The sequence below is a fragment of the Xiphophorus maculatus genome, chromosome 11 (assembly GCF_002775205.1).
Source record: "Xiphophorus maculatus strain JP 163 A chromosome 11, X_maculatus-5.0-male, whole genome shotgun sequence".
NCBI lineage: Eukaryota > Metazoa > Chordata > Actinopteri > Cyprinodontiformes > Poeciliidae > Xiphophorus > Xiphophorus maculatus.
In genome coordinates this window covers 12,564,953-12,581,020 of record NC_036453.1, presented here as the reverse complement: position 1 = coordinate 12,581,020, position 16,068 = coordinate 12,564,953, and the positions used below count along the sequence as shown (strand labels likewise).

General features: G+C 37.6%; 1 protein-coding gene across 4 annotated transcripts in view; it reads left to right on the top strand.

Moving 5' to 3' along the window:
• The window catches only part of LOC102236352 (unconventional myosin-VIIa-like), a 39,284-nt gene continuing 23,216 nt past the window's right edge, over positions 1 to 16,068 (top strand). For all 4 annotated transcript variants that reach the window (XM_023342191.1, XM_023342190.1, XM_014472607.2 and 1 more), the window contains exons 1-16: positions 1 to 310; positions 2,575 to 2,673; positions 6,619 to 6,689; positions 10,228 to 10,341; positions 10,520 to 10,672; positions 11,054 to 11,238; positions 11,330 to 11,451; positions 11,580 to 11,722; positions 12,004 to 12,117; positions 12,918 to 13,071; positions 13,147 to 13,223; positions 13,603 to 13,722; positions 14,727 to 14,869; positions 14,948 to 15,158; positions 15,241 to 15,376; positions 15,884 to 15,990. In XM_023342191.1, the coding sequence (XP_023197959.1) occupies positions 6,672 to 6,689; positions 10,228 to 10,341; positions 10,520 to 10,672; positions 11,054 to 11,238; positions 11,330 to 11,451; positions 11,580 to 11,722; positions 12,004 to 12,117; positions 12,918 to 13,071; positions 13,147 to 13,223; positions 13,603 to 13,722; positions 14,727 to 14,869; positions 14,948 to 15,158; positions 15,241 to 15,376; positions 15,884 to 15,990 (1,797 nt within the window). In that variant the 5' untranslated portion in view covers positions 1 to 310; positions 2,575 to 2,673; positions 6,619 to 6,671. The remainder of the gene's footprint in view (positions 311 to 2,574; positions 2,674 to 6,618; positions 6,690 to 10,227; positions 10,342 to 10,519; positions 10,673 to 11,053; positions 11,239 to 11,329; positions 11,452 to 11,579; positions 11,723 to 12,003; positions 12,118 to 12,917; positions 13,072 to 13,146; positions 13,224 to 13,602; positions 13,723 to 14,726; positions 14,870 to 14,947; positions 15,159 to 15,240; positions 15,377 to 15,883; positions 15,991 to 16,068) is intronic.

The window sequence follows — 16,068 nt, the reverse complement described above, 5'->3', positions numbered from 1 at the left end:
CGGCCATGAATGAGACCCAGTACTGAGACTCCTGAGATCTCCGCCGCTGACCCAGACATCAAGCAGTAACTGGGCCGCAAACGCTGCACCGCCGGCAGGAGCCTGGAGCCACAGCAACAGCAGCTTTCTGAGGGAGGGGAAACTTTCAGAGGACAATTTTTTAAAAACTGCACACCAACAGACTGGAGCAGCACAAGTAAATTTAACTTCCACCGTTTTGTTTTTTGTTAAATAATCCTATCAACTGTGGACCATTTACCAGAACCAGAACAGGAGGAAGGAGCAGAATCGTTACACAGATTGCAGTGAGGTAAGAGTGGCAGGTGAACTTGGGTTAAGAATTAGTCTGCAGCCAGGCCACAGTGCGGCTGCTCGCCTGTAGATTTAGACTAAAGCCTCTTACTGCTCGCTTTGTCCTGGGCCAGCACTTAAGCAGCCATTATGTACCTTTAAAGTAACAATCTGTAAAGTGGAACTGCTGTAAGTTGTCTCAAACAAATGAGTGTTAGTTTGACGCAGTTATCACCCAGTAAAATATTGGACATGTTTTTGTAATTATCAGTCAAATAATTCATCCAGTGAAACAAGAAGAAGCAGATGAAGCTACTTTGAACAATAAACATTCTTTAGATTCAAACAAAGTTGGAATTAATGTTTAAAATATTTTTGACACCACGTTACTTTTAAAGGGAGCTGGTATGTCACCAAATGTCGCCAAGTTCTGCAGAGGTCGGATCTAGACCCATTAATTCAAATCACATGTCCTGAATGAAGGAAAACTTATAATAAGGGTTGTCAAACTCTTACAACTTTCAGATGTTCCCCTGATCCAACATACTTCAATCAAATAACTTGTTACCTAGTTCCTTCAGAGCTGAATGCTGGTGATTAGATGTGTTGGAGCCATAATGCATGAGGACTGGACTTGGTCACCCCTACCTTAATGAAATGGATAAACAGCATCCTTATTGTGTAATCAAATTCTTAAAAGTCTTTCTAATTAGCCAATAGTCTGATTATTTGGCATGTTGAAGCAGAGAATTATCAAAAGGACAGACATTTTGGATACTGGTCCTCAACAGCTGGATCTGAACAACACTATGGTAGACATTTTGGTTTCACTTGTGTACATTTTTACTCCCATAGGTGTGAGATTTTAGGGTACATCCACATCAACCCTGTTAAGTCCATGTTCATTGAACTCCTTGTTTCAGACTGAAGATCCGGTTTGTTTGGGAAGGTGTGAAGGTGAACCAAAAAAGTGAACTCTGCTCCGTCTACAAACCTTGGTCTCAATTCGGTTGAAGTGAACCCTGGTCTAGTTACAATGAACATGTGAATTCCAAGCGGACTGCAGACCGCCCCAAATGCAGGAAGCAAACTACAGTACAGGGCATTCTGGTTAAATACAACCAATGAGCATGGCGCTAGTGGGAGAAATGACTGGCTGTCTCTACAAAAACCAAAACAGATATCCTATCACCACTAAAATCTGACACCACTCCTTTTTTGTTTACATTTTGTGAATAGGAAAGTTGTGTCTTTTTCAGAGGTTGGTGTGTCGTTTTCTTCAGTGGTTCTTGCTGCAGCGCCACCACAGGCGAGAAGGTGAACAGGTCTTTCAAAGGGTTTGGTTGGTTTGACACAGTGCAGTGTGAAAGAGAACCACACCAGCTGAAAATGTAATAAATGTTGTAATTTTGGTCCCCAATTGAATCGAGTCTACGATACTATCAGGGGTGAAAACAATCTTAGTCTTGACGTTTTTGTAGGGCTGTAAATGTAACATGTTAATTTCAATCAATTAATTACGGTACATAGATTTTATATGTTATAAATTTTATTGCAACTGATTGTGTGTTTTTTTAAACACAAAAAATTCCTAAAAAAGAAGTCTTAAGATTCTTTTTTTAAATGGAAATCTGTAATAATCAGATGTTTCTATTATGCCCATAAATTTGATGCACAAGTGACATCCACAACAGCAATGGATGACAAAGTGGCTTCTTTTGACCCACTGCGAGTCGATTTCTGCTTCAAAAAATGATCTGATGGGATGTTGAAAAATACTATTGTTGTGTTCAAGTTGTGCTAAAAGGAGTTAGCCTAGTAGATAAACTATTTCAGTCTAAAAAAGCATCTCAGTTCTAAACATGTGGCATCACCACAGACGTCCCTAATGCTAATATCAATGTCCACAGCAAACATTTCTAGAAGCTCCATCAACGATCAGGCCTTCCTGAAACTTACAGACTCTGCAATTAACTTGATTAAAAACTTCAGTTGAGTCCCACTGCTAGGCTTCAGACATGTAACTGTGAATAAAAGCTCCTGTTTAACACAGCTTACATCACCATGGTGACTGGAGGTGCAGATGTTAAGCATGTAAGCCTCCTCAGAGGTCGTGTAAAGCTCTTTAACCCTAGGAACTGCAGCTGTTCAAAATGTAATTAAGGTTAACTGCTTTGCTTAATGCTGAATCACTTTCCTGTTTATGTTTTGTAAAATTTAGATTTATTTGTGCATCACAGAAGAAAGCACCTACATTTCTCAACTCATCTCATATTCTTTCAGACGCTGAACCTCGGCCATCTTGATGGAGGTGAGTCTCCCAGAGGTTCTTGGCCGATGATGAAAGTGTCCCACCCAGCGGTGCCTCTGAATCCCTGCCATGTGAGTGATACGTGTGAAGTGCACATACTTGTTAGAATAACAATGCAGACCACAAACAGATTAACAGCCAGGAGCTTTAACGAGCCTCTGTGTGTAAATCTTCCAGCAGGTTGACTTTGAGTCTTGTGAGCTGTAAAGATTAACTGGTTTGTTTTAACACTAGGAGTCTTAAGATTCTTTTTTTTAAATGGAAATCTGTAATAATCAGATGCATCTTCAGTCCAAGTATTAGTAGAACAAACATTTAAAACAGCAACTGAATAATTGAGATTGAGCTCACTGTGGAATACTGGCCCCAGCTGAAGTGAAGCACACACACCTCCAAACTGCAGAGGCCTAATTGTGCAGCAGATTTCCAGGCTGCAGTTTAAATGTAAAATCGAAAAATTGTGAGGTTGTTTAGCAATAAAGAGTAGGAGGATTAAAAAGCAGCTTTATGATTTTCTTTAAGGCTACGTCCACACAGCAATTTTTGATGTTCAATAAAAGTTTTCTGATGGAATCCAATTTTTTTAGATGATCATTCATTCTGCTAATTAAATTTGACTGCAGCCAGAGTTCTGTGTGAACGGTTAACGACCCCAAAAGCAACCCGCATGCACAGAAAAATGAAGCAGATATCACACAGCTGCGAAATGTTTAGGAGAGTAATGGTGGACACCTTCCGTCTATGGATTAGTTTTAAAGTTGTTGAGTCTGGGGAGCCTACAGTATTGTTACAAGATCACAACAAGACAAAGAAAACTAAAAAAGTGATTCATTACGTTAAAAAGAGTCCCGACCCCAGTCATAATGTTTTGGCCCCACGCTGTGTTTCTTAATTATTGCGGTTTTGTGTCTGTGGTGAATCCTTGAGCTTATCATCCTGGTTATTTCTGAATATTGAGGACTAAATCAATCATTTAGATCTGCTTAAGACCTTTTAAATTCAGGAGCAATGTGACATTTTATTCCAGATTTCTGATTTTTATTTATTCCCTTTGTCTGCTTTGTTTTTGTTTGTTTTTAGTGATCACTTTAGATGTTTTCTAACGGGGAATTAACCTTCAGAAAAACCTGTATAGGAATTTTGAAAAGTATTTAACATTCCCTCCCACTTTGCAGTAATGTGTCAGTCACATCCGTTCACCTCGAGGGTTGAGGATGTGGAAAAATGCCAACGGATATGAATACTTTGACTTACCGTAACTGAAGTGATGTATTTAGTACTTAGATGAAAAACGTAAACATAAAAGCTCCCAGTTTGATCTGGGTGTTCTGCATTGAGGCATTATCAGTTAATCTGGTAGATCCTTTCCTGTTGGATTGTAATTGCTCTAATGGAAGTTGTGGTTAAAGGTTAAAGGAGAATCAGATCCATATGTCTGTGTTGGAGACTGAGGATAAATTGGCTCCCTGCAGTTCAGCATAAGATGCTAACATGCACTAATTATTCATTATGGCTGAACCGAAGCAGTTCCTTCATACTTGTAATTTAACAAATAAGAAAAAAAAAATTAAACATTTAGAAATGTCGATTAAACCTTCAGAGTTGGTACAGGTGCTTGAAATCCTTGAATTCCAATTAGGTGTTTTCAAGGTTTGGAAAGTACTTGATTTCAAAATCAAGTTTTTGGACGTGCTTGATATTCAAACTGAACAGTTTTGTTATAAAGTTTGATTAAAAGCCAAAATTTAAATATATATTTTTATACAGATATTTTTATACAAATGCACATTTTTTCTCACTGTCTGACGTTAAATTAGAATAAACTTTTCCTGTTTTCGGTCAGTTAAAATTACCAAAATAATTCCTACGTGGTAACTTTTCTAACTTTGTTTGTATTTTGTGTTTTAAGCGTTTAATTTGAGCAGGAAAGTCTTTTACTGTAACACGATTTATTTGGATTGTTTCATTCTAATAAAGATTTATTATTCATAATGGTTCAATGACTTTTTGATCTGTGTAATTAAAATAAAGTTTGTCTTATATTTTATACATTAAAGTTGTAGAAATTGGGGGATTTTTGTCAAATCTGTTGCTTTTTCCTTGGATCAGTCAGGTGCATAAGGTGTGTGAGAGACATTTCAAAACAAAATATTTTTTATATTTTAATGTATCTTTTTCCATTCTGTGGAGTATGTAATACTACCACATTAAATTATTAATAACATATAATATTGAACTGTCGTTTTTAGTTGATTTTCTTTTGTTTTTATCTACAAAGTGCAGCACTTTAAAAGTTTTAAAACTTACCTTAAAATGCTGGAAAAGTGTTTCCTTGATACTTGTAGTTTAGTGGAAATCTGTTTTCTCAGATTAATTTCACCAGTTGCTCCAAATACGGTTTGATTTAGGAGATTCTTAAAACTATCATATTATTTTATTCCAGCTCCAAACTTGAATTTTCCTGCTGACTAGTGTCGCAAACAAAGAAACTGAAGTCATCATACTGCAGAAGGTGATAGGATAGTGCTTGTATCTATTTAGTTATTTAAGTTTACTTTGGGGCATTTGGCCATATGCCACTTCAGCGTTATTGCAAACAAAGGGAACAAAGGAAGGACGACTCAGCGGGGGGGCACTAAGTGATTCAGCAGTCATAGCTGCAACAACTGTGGCTGGTGCTTAAACCACAGGATTAGCTCCAGGAATCTGAGTAAGCCTTTAACAGTCTCCCGTACTGGTTTGTTGTTTCCAGTTGAGCCGTGCAGCTGGTAGCGGCCATGCGCGGCCATACTTCTCTCAGCATTAAACGCTTTCTGAACCTCTTTCACCCAACTTGATCTGCTTTTCAGGCTGAACATTTTCAGAGGTTTTATTGTTTAATAAGCCATTTCAATCTGACCTATTAACCATAAAAGCGTTGAAAGGCTTCAAAACCTAAAGGCCTAATCTCACCACTATCCAAGTCTGTTCACTTTATTTTGGTGATCAAATTGGCACTTTGCTTTGTTGAAAATAAATCTAAAAAAATGACAGAGATCACCAAAGAAATCCTACAGTCTGAGGATCAGATAAAGGTCTTGTACTCCCACGAATGTGTAAAAATAAGGTTGAGACTTGAGAAAATGCTCGATTAGTTTGTTTTAAAATCTAACTAAAACATGATAACATAAAAAAAATATGTAGAGTCAAAAATGAACATTTTGATCATTAAAATAATAAGGTTTTATTAATTATAGTAAAAAAAAAATTCAACTTGTTTCGTCATACTTGAAGTAGTGATAATGTTTTGGAGTGGCCCAGTCAGTTCCAGTTTGAATGTTGGTTCCAGTTTTACACCTGATAGTCCAGTAGTTAGACTTTCAGCTGGTGCGGTTCGCTTTCACACTGCGCTGTGTCAAACAATCCAAACCCTTTGGAAAACATGTTCCCCTCCTCACCTGTGGTGGCGCTGCGCCAAGAATCACCAAAGGGAAAGACGCAAAAATCTCTGAAGACACAGAACAGAGTTCACTTGTTTCCAAAGTTTTCATTAGTTTGAGTTATATTTAACGTATTATAAATTTGCTTAGGCTTTGATCACTTTTCAGTGATTATTAGCGGAGAACATGGCATAGACTGAGGCATTGTCAGGTTGTTTTCCTTTTATTTCCTGCTTCTAAATGAAAACATTTTCAGGTTCTGTTTATTTCCTTCACATCATTTTTTGGCTTCATCCTCCTCTTATTCTATTCTAAATGTGAATTTTTTCTTAGATCTTAAGCACACGTGCGTTGATCCATCATGCTGAGGTAAAAGTAAGTGGAAAATAAGTCAAAATCCACAGAAAAGGTTTTGAATACCTTCCATAACTCTGGTCAGCTGTTCAAGACACTAAGGGATTATAGGCAACATTTGTTGACTTGTTACCAACAATAGCAAGGAGATAAAGCCATTTAAAGGAGTGCAGGCAGTGCAGCATTGCTTTAAATATGTTGTCTAAGTTGTTTGAGATAATTTTTTGTTGTTTATCTTTGAAGGTCTCCCTCACATGGTGACTTCTGATGTCCTCAGGGAAACTCAGACCTGAACCATGGTCATTCTGCAGCAGGTAGGAATGAGCTCATTGGTCCATGTTGCATGCTTTTGTTTCTTCTGTTGAATTTCTACATGGCCGCTGTTCTCTTGATGTCTTATCAGTTTAACTGAACAAACGGCCACATTTATTCACCTGTGCTGCAAAAAAGAGTATAAGTGAAAAACAGACCAGTTTAACAGATTAATGTGAGGGTAAGTAACTTTGAGATTACATATTATGTAAGAAACTGTTACCCAGAGTTACATATTCTGCTGTTTATATGAGTTTGATAGCTATCTGCATGGAGTTCACTTTTTCATTTATTCACCTAACCTGTAGCATTTTTCTGCTTTGTCCGTATCCATTTTTACAATTTTAGACATCATAAAGAGGGATATATAACTATTTATTTCCTTACTTTAAAATGTTAAACATTTGTGTCACCCATTCATAACAGTAACTATAGCTGCGTTTCCATTATAAATGTCTGCAAATCTTTGAAGATATTCCATTAATGTTGGAAAAACAATATTTCGCAATTGCGGTATTTCCATTGAATATGAAAACCACACGTGAATAAGTTTGTTGACGCGACAAGTCATTAAAAAACATCATTCTAGTACCTTTTCCTGTCTTCTTTTTCTTTGTGGCAACCACCAGTTGTTAATACAAAAAATGTGTTTCCATTGTAGTTTTGCCAAATAAATCAATTATGATACAGCTGAAAAACCACCTCATCCTAGCATGAAGAGTTTTTACGAAATTGACGCTTTTCCGTTAAGCAAATTTATCTTCAAAACATTAAATTGTTCAATTAGAGGTTAGGGTTCCCAGTAGAAACACAACTAGAGAAAGTCTGTTTAAAATCCAAATGATCAGAAATCAATTACAACATTTGAGCTGCATTTAGTTATATCTACTATCTTCTGATCAGGAGTGGGAACTATTTCCCAGTGTGCTTAGTGGCATGTTTTTGTATCCTGTGTTGCACTGTGAGTGAGAGGGAAGTGTGTGACATTGATCTGACTCTTGTGTGTTATTAAGGCAAATGTTTATTTTAATGCAACGGACAGTTTGCACAGCTTGAGGATAATGTCCTCTTCACACTAAATGTTTTTGAGCATAATTCATCGTGATGTTAAATAAAATTCAAGGTCAGATCAGAAATTTTGTTCATGCAATTTGAACCAATAATTTAGATTATTCAAAAGTAGAATGAGTAGTTATTTTAAGTTGATTTTGTGAGTAAGAATAATAGAGAATGTGTGCTATCTAATTGGGTAAGGGCATTTTTTTCTTTTTGCATATTGTGAAATAATTATTTGGTTCAAATTGCAGCATTAAGTTAAAACTGACAATTCAAGATTAATGTTCTTAAAAACAATGTTTAGACAACTTGTCTTTTGTTGTGAAGTCAACGTTTTGAGCTTTAATTTCTGAGTTAAAACCAAAACAATTTTCTTGTGGACTTAAATTGCCTTTTCAAGGCAGGAGATGGACTTTCATTTTCAAGTTAAACCACCTTCCAATGTTTTACAGTGTAAGGATCAGATTGAAAAAGACTTCAGAATTTTCTCTCCCCATCACAGAGAAATTTTTCTGAATGTTTTTTACTTTATGCAAATCTACCAAACTGTCCTGGTGTCTTAGAGAAAAAAAAACATTTAGTGGGATTCAATGGTTTAAATAGAATTTAATGGAACATACTGCAAAAAAAATGAGTGGAAAAGAAAAAATACACGTGTTGCCATGTTCCCAAGTCTCTGAAGAAAAAATAAACTTAAGATCACAGTTGCTTATTTTCTGTAGAATAAATCATTTTCCACATTCATCCACATTTCTAACATTGTATCTTAATGACGTCAGTAATTCTTAAATTAGTTTTCTTACTTCTAAAAAGTCCCACTTGGTTACATTAAAATAAGCTTTAAAAACCCCATAAATTACTGACATCCTGAGTGTAGGGCTGGAGAGCCTTATTTCCTCTTTCGGTTGTCATGGAAATATGCAGATTTTATACATATTAAACATATAATATTGAAGCAGAGGTGAAGACCTGATAACACCATCAGGAATTAATTATATTCAGCTGAACTTAAACATGCAGAAATTTGTATTGGACTCCGGTACCTTCCTAAGTGGATTTTAAACAGACGAATCAGACTTAGCTCATATTTGTACAGGTTTTAGTTCCGTCCAACTTAACAGCCAGTCAATAAAACATAATTATCGCAAATTATCCTCATAACATTTGTAATTCACTATATAATGCTGGACAAAATCCTGACTGCTAGTGACCCAAACGCCGAACCGTTACGATACTAGTAGCATTATGTGTAAAGAGAGCTAGCTAGCAGGCAATATGCATTTAAAGTGACATTAAAAAGGTCTTAAAGAGCCTTAAATTTGATTTGCTGAAACATGAAGATGCCGTGTTACAAATGTGCATCAACTATTAATGGATTATTTCCCTGTTTTCAAATTTACCTAAGTTTGCAAGGATAAATTTAGCTGTGAAACAGACCAGATGATCGTTTCTTTCTGAATTTCACTAGAAATTGGTTAAATCCTCTGTTTGTTCTAAAATTAAACTCTGTTACGTCTCTTCCTAATGTTCCATCGTGACCCATTTGGCCTGAAGTTAAGCCTTTTTCAAACTAAATCCTCCCATTCAGTCAGCTGGCAGCAGAAAAATTAGGTAATTCCGATACTTCCTGGTTATTCAACCTGCAGATCCAAACAGAAACAACAGGTTACATGACAACATGAGGCTGATTTTTAAAATGTTTTTCTCTGGATTCACCTCCACCTTCAGACACTAGGTGTCCTCAGTGTTCCTCTTTGGGTTTCAGATTGAAATTTTACTTGTAATTATGTGGATTTATTCCCTAAATACTATGCTGTTACACTAAGATGAATGACAGCTGTATTTTTTAACAAAAAATATCTCCTTCTAAGATGTTCATTTGTCATTTGATCCAGCGTTTTAGGAGACCAGATTTATCAACTCTGAAACTGAGTGCTAGAGTGGAAAAATTTCAACATGGTGGTTTCATAAATAAATATTGTGTAAATATTAAAATGAACAGTATGTACATTTATGTGTACTTCCAGCCAAGGTTCCCATGTAACTGACTGATTCTGGGCTTTTAGTTTTCCTGTTCTTTCAACTTGTCCAACTTTGTTGAATGTTACTTGTCAAAATACAGCTAATTAAAGCCTCTCTTCTATTTCTGAATATTAATTGGATACATTTTGTTTAATTTTTTTAAAGTGAAATTATCGTTACAGAAACCAAAACATGAAGTTAGAGCAGTTTTATGGATGTAATTCACCACAGAATCATCCAACTTGGCTGCGTTTGGCACAAACTGGAAGACATCTGATAGTTCCAGACGCCTGTAAAAGGAGTATAAACACTTTTCTGTGCCACACTTAAGGCACATACACCAGAGAGTGTGGCAAACATATTTTTCAGAACACTTTTTTAGTTTTAATAGTAATTATTCTTACGTTTTTTTCTCCTTTGGCCTAAAATCTTAACATACATGCCTTGTTCTTCCTGATGCAGGGGGACTACGTGTGGTTGGACCTTAAGACAGGCCGGGAGTTTGTCGTCCCCGTCGGAGCTGTGGTGAAACTCTGCGACTCTGGACAGATCCAGGTTCTGGATGATGAAGGCCGGGTGAGTCCTCGACCCAGCAGGAGGACAAATCTGTGAGACCTAGTCGGCTCATTCTACTAGTTCAAAATTCTATATATGAATTAATAACAATTAAAAACAGTAAAAAATTGATGATCTGAATAATCTACATATAAAAAAAACCAACGTATTTATTCCCTATTTTCCCTTCCCTGTGCAGGAACACTGGATTTTCCCCCAGAATGCCACCAACATCAAGCCGATGCACCCGACGTCCATCCATGGTGTCGAGGACATGATCCGCCTGGGCGACCTCAACGAAGCCGGCATTCTCCGCAACCTGCTCATCCGCTACAACGAACACGTCATCTACGTTAGTGACATGTCAAGTTCTCAACAAAAACATTTGCATTTTCATAGACTTCTGCAACACTAGCTATGCTTCCATCGACCATATAATTGCGCAAATTGAAATTACAGAAATAAATTTGCTTAATGGAAACACGATAATTGAAAAGAAAATCTAGTTTTTCGATTCCAAGTTTTTGCACTACCATGAGTTGATTTTTCAGCTGTAACAAAATTAGCATTAGCGTAAGCTAATTTTAACAAAGTGTAAACTCAGATGTCAAAATCTCAAAGAAATAAGAAGACGCCAAAAGCATGACGAAAACATTCTCTAAACATACTTTTTTTGTAGATCTAGATCTTGTAAGTTTTTATTTTACTTTATTTTTTCTGTACCCCCTCCCAGACGTACACCGGCTCGATCCTGGTGGCGGTGAATCCCTATCAGCTGCTTCCCATCTACACTCCGGACCAGATCCGCCTCTACACCAACAGGAAGATCGGCGAGATGCCGCCGCACATATTCGCCATCGCAGACAACTGCTACTTCAACATGCAGAGGAACAACAAGGACCAGTGCTGCATCATCAGGTGTGACTTTGTTCCCTAAACTGTGCAAAAGTTTTTGACTCACTCCCTTCTTTTTTTTTTTTTAATATTTTTATTTGGTTTTGTATGACAGTGGTGAATCTGGAGCCGGGAAAACTGAGAGCACAAAGCTGATTCTGCAGTTCCTGGCGGCCATCAGCGGTCAGCATTCCTGGATAGAGCAGCAGGTCTTGGAGGCCACGCCCATCCTGGAAGGTCAGCCTCAATCACCATCCACAAAGTTTATGTTTGTCCACTTTATAAACAAGCAGGAAGAAATTATTGCACCCTTCTGTGTTTTCTTCATCACCTCCTGGTCTGATTTGTTTGTTTGATTTGTTCAGCTTTTGGAAATGCCAAGACAATCCGTAACGACAACTCCAGTCGCTTTGGGAAGTATATAGACATCCACTTCAACAAACGGGGCGCCATTGAAGGGGCCAAGATAGAGCAGTACCTGCTGGAGAAATCTCGAGTGTGTCGACAGGTCAGATGAGCCCACGTTCTGTTCAGATTTACTCCAGAACAGTTTTAGCTGAAATTAAATTGTATTCTGATCTGATATGTTCCTCTGTACTACTGGAATCTTCTTTAAACAGAGGAAATATTTTCAGGAAAATATAGTTAAATAAAAAATATATCTAAAACTGATTTATGCTGGAGGTGTTGCAGACATCTACATATTTTCAGAATTGATCTAAAAAATGTGATTCTAACAGAGCAGAGTGAAAACTAACATGAATGCTGATTTGTTTTTCTCTCCTTCAGGCAGCCGATGAGAGGAACTACCACATTTTTTACTGCATGTTGAAAGGAATGGGTCCGGAGATGAAGGCTAAGCTGGGTTTGGGCCTGGCCAGGGATTACTGCTACCTCACTGCCGTAAAATTGACTGTTATTTACACTCGTTATTTACACATATAAAACAACTCAGACATTTTTACACTGTTTGATATTAAACCAGACAAAACCTTTTCGTCTTTAGTTCAGTTAAGATTAACAAATTACTAGAATACCATTTTTGAAATAATTTTTCTTAACCTTCAGTCATGAAGTGATACATGTCATTCCATTGAGATAAGGTGTAGGTTTAGTTAAGTGTTGAATTCTCCTTTCAAACAGAAAAGTAGTGTTAAGTCAATTATTTTTTTGTTATTTCCTGATAGAACTGCCGCAACTGTATCAAGTCTCTAGGCCAACATTGACATTAGTTGCATCTCCATCAGCATTTTTTATGTGTATTTTGAAGTATCACATTAGAAAAGGTTTTCGGAAATCGCAAATTTTAAATAATTCTTCAATTTTGCAAAGCTTGAGGTAGTTTTCAGCTTTTCTGAAAAAGTTAATGAGCTAAAGATGGAAACAAATTGACTGAATAAGTTCTGATGTTGCAAACATTCCCATCCACAGAGGCAAAAACTCCACACCTCCACAAAGTCCACACCTTGGACTTCCAGGCCGAAGTCCACACCTTGGGCCTGGAAGAAAGGACTTTCTGAGAAGTGTGGTTCATGCTAGCTGGCAACCTCTACTTCCTGTTTATTACAGCCATATGTAGCATCAACATCTAACAAAATTCACTTTGCGTAGCGTGTTTGATTCACTCCGAAGGTTGGGTTGCTCAATAATGACACTGCTCTGACCAAGAACTGTAAAAGCCTCCCTGTCCTCGCTGTTTCCAGGGTAACTGTACTGAATGTGATGGCCGCGACGACCTGGCTGATTATTCCAGCATCCTGTCGGCCATGAAGGTTCTCATGTTCAGCGAGACAGAGAACGTGGAGATTTCGAAGCTGCTGGCGGCCATCTTACACATGGGCAACCTTCGGTTTGAGGGTATGTGAACACCTCAGAGTCATTACTGCTTGTGGAGGTGTGGAGGTTCTTCAACCGTATCCTCGTTACCTGCAGCTCGTACGTACGACAATCTGGACGCCTGTGTGGTTGTGAGATCTCCTGACCTAGTGACTGCTGCTTCACTCATGGAGGTTTGTTTGGACATTTTTTCAGTTTAAAGTAGAAAAATGTAGAATTTAGCATTCAGAACTTCATTTCTGACTGTAACTTCTATTTTATAGCCTTTTTTGACCTTTATTAATAGGTTATATAACTGATTCACATCAAAGGCTCTTTCATGGCACTTTACACAAATATATCTCTTTGTGGTCCATAATTGTATAATCAATCCAATAGTATCTGATTACAGATGGATCTAAACTCAATTATATATTTTTCAGTTTAATTGGATTGTGTGGTCTGACAGCAAACATTTCCCTTTAATCTGAATGTCAGCCTTCACAGCACAGATAACAAAGAGCCCATCCGTTATAGAAAAAGCAGCACATTTTGCGTGGTTTTGTACTGCAGGTGGAGCCGAAGGACGTGATGGTGTGTTTGACCACTCGAACCCTCATCACCCGGGGTGAAAGCGTCACCACGCCTCTCAGCGTGGAACAAGGTCTGGATGTCAGGGACGCCTTTGTGAAGGTATTTATTATTTATGCTTTAAAGAGCTGCTTAAATCCAAACATATAGTTGTGTTGCTGTGAGCTCCTTCCTAGAGGTGATGGTTGGATGTTTTATTCTTTCATTGACTCCAATCAATGTAAGCCTCATCAACAAAAACTCACAAAATATGTGTGCAGAGTGGTTTCTGACCTATAGCTTTCAGTATGTTTCAGTCATAAAATTTTTTAAAATTATTATTTTGTTTTGTTTTGGCTTTTGCTTTTTTCATCAGTAAACAACTGTCTGTGATTTGCTGCTGGACTGTAAGCCAATCCCCTATTTTCAAAAGGCAGGCCCAAATGTTTGTGCCATTATATATGTGCTGTAGTTTCTGTAAACAAATGAGAAATGTAGCATTTTGCATGCACGCTGATGTGTGGTTTCTCCTTTTGCAGAGATCTTTTATAAACAGTCAAGGACTGTAAAGCAGCTAAAACCAGAAGTTATCAGGCAATCAGCTTGGGGCCAAAATGATCTGTTCTAGGACAAGCTTTTTTATTACTTTGAGGCTCAAATGTCACATTTAAAAGCTTTCTTGGAAAAGCTTTGTGACGTTTTCGAAGGACTCCACACCCACACAATCTCATATTCATATTTAACCTTTTTACATTTTGTCAAGCTACAACCATAAACATAAATGCTTTTGTTGAGATTTTGTATGACCAACACAAAAAAGTATATAATTATGAAGCAGAAGAACAAAATGATTTTCAAATGATTTTATAGGTAGATATCTAAAGATGTTTGTTGTGTGATTCTCCAGTACCTATTTACATCTATCTAAAGCACTCTGCCTCATCACACCTGAATTAAATAATGGAATAAGTGCAAGTGTTTGCAGGATGTGTATTTTTTGTCAGAGTAGTAACTCTATTGATGGAGGGGAGTCCCCTCAGATCAGTCCTCCAGTCTGTCTCCAGAAAGGTTTGTGTTCTCGCAGCTAAGCTAATGCAGGTTTGCTGACTTTATGCTTTATCATGCAGGGGATCTACGGCAGGCTGTTTGTCTGGATAGTAGATAAAATCAATGCAGCCATTTACCGACCTCCTTCCTGCGAGAGTAGTGTCATCAGAAGGTCCATCGGACTTCTGGACATCTTCGGCTTTGAGAATTTTATCGTCAACAGGTGATGAATCCATTTTTTTTTGTTGGTTAAACTTCTTTTAAGGTGATTTTTTTCTGAATTGTCTGACTGCTTGTGTAGCTTTGAGCAGCTGTGCATCAACTTTGCCAACGAGAACCTGCAGCAGTTCTTTGTTCGCCACGTTTTCAAGCTGGAGCAGGAGGAGTACAACCTGGAGGACATCAACTGGCAGCACATCGAGTTCACAGACAACCAGGAGGCGCTGGACATGATCGCCAACAAACCCATGAACATCATCTCCCTCATCGACGAAGAGAGCAAGTTCCCAAAGGTACGACTCGAAGGATCAAACACAGTTTTATTCTGCAAAGTTATGTGTGGTGTAAAACAGTTTCTTGTCCATTTTTTGTCAGGGAACTGATGCTACGATGTTGTATAAGCTCAACTCACAGCACAAACTCAACACCAACTACATCCCTCCGAAAAACAGCTACGAAACCCAGTTTGGCATCCAACACTTTGCTGGGGTGGTGCATTATGAGTCCAGAGGTTCGTTCACCCCAATCAGAGATTAATCTTCTAATTTATGGTCTTTATGTTTAATTATATTAAATTAATCTGTCTCATAATCCATCAGAATTCCTACTATTTACATCCAAACTGTCTTTATACATATATAAAGACCTACAAATCTGATCAAAACTATTTTCTTTAAATGCACCACCTAATGCTATCATGCACTTTTTTGAGTTAATTCAGATTAAAGTTCAAGACATGATGGTTTGTTGAAAAATAGAGATAATCTAGTTAGTCTATAAACTAAGACCTAAAAACTATGAACCTGCTTATAGAAACCAATCTGAATTGTACAATAATAAAAAAAGAACAGAAGTTACTCAGAAAAAGAATGATGCATTTCTAGCATATTTATCAGAAAATCTGCACAAAGTTTACAGATTTAACCTTTTGTCAAGATTGTTTGTGTGTGAAGCTTTTCTTCAGTCCGAATGAGTCAACCAAACCCTCTCAGTGTTTCCCATTTCATTCATCCTCCAGGATTTCTGGAGAAAAACCGTGACAGCCTCCATACCGACATCATCCAGCTCGTCCACTCGTCCAAGAACAAGTTCATCAAGCAGATCTTCCAGGCCGATGTTGCTATGGTAATGCCCGTTTCCTTTCTGTTGTCGTTCAAGGTGATGACGGGTGGTGCAGCGCTTCACCTCACACCTCCTCTCACT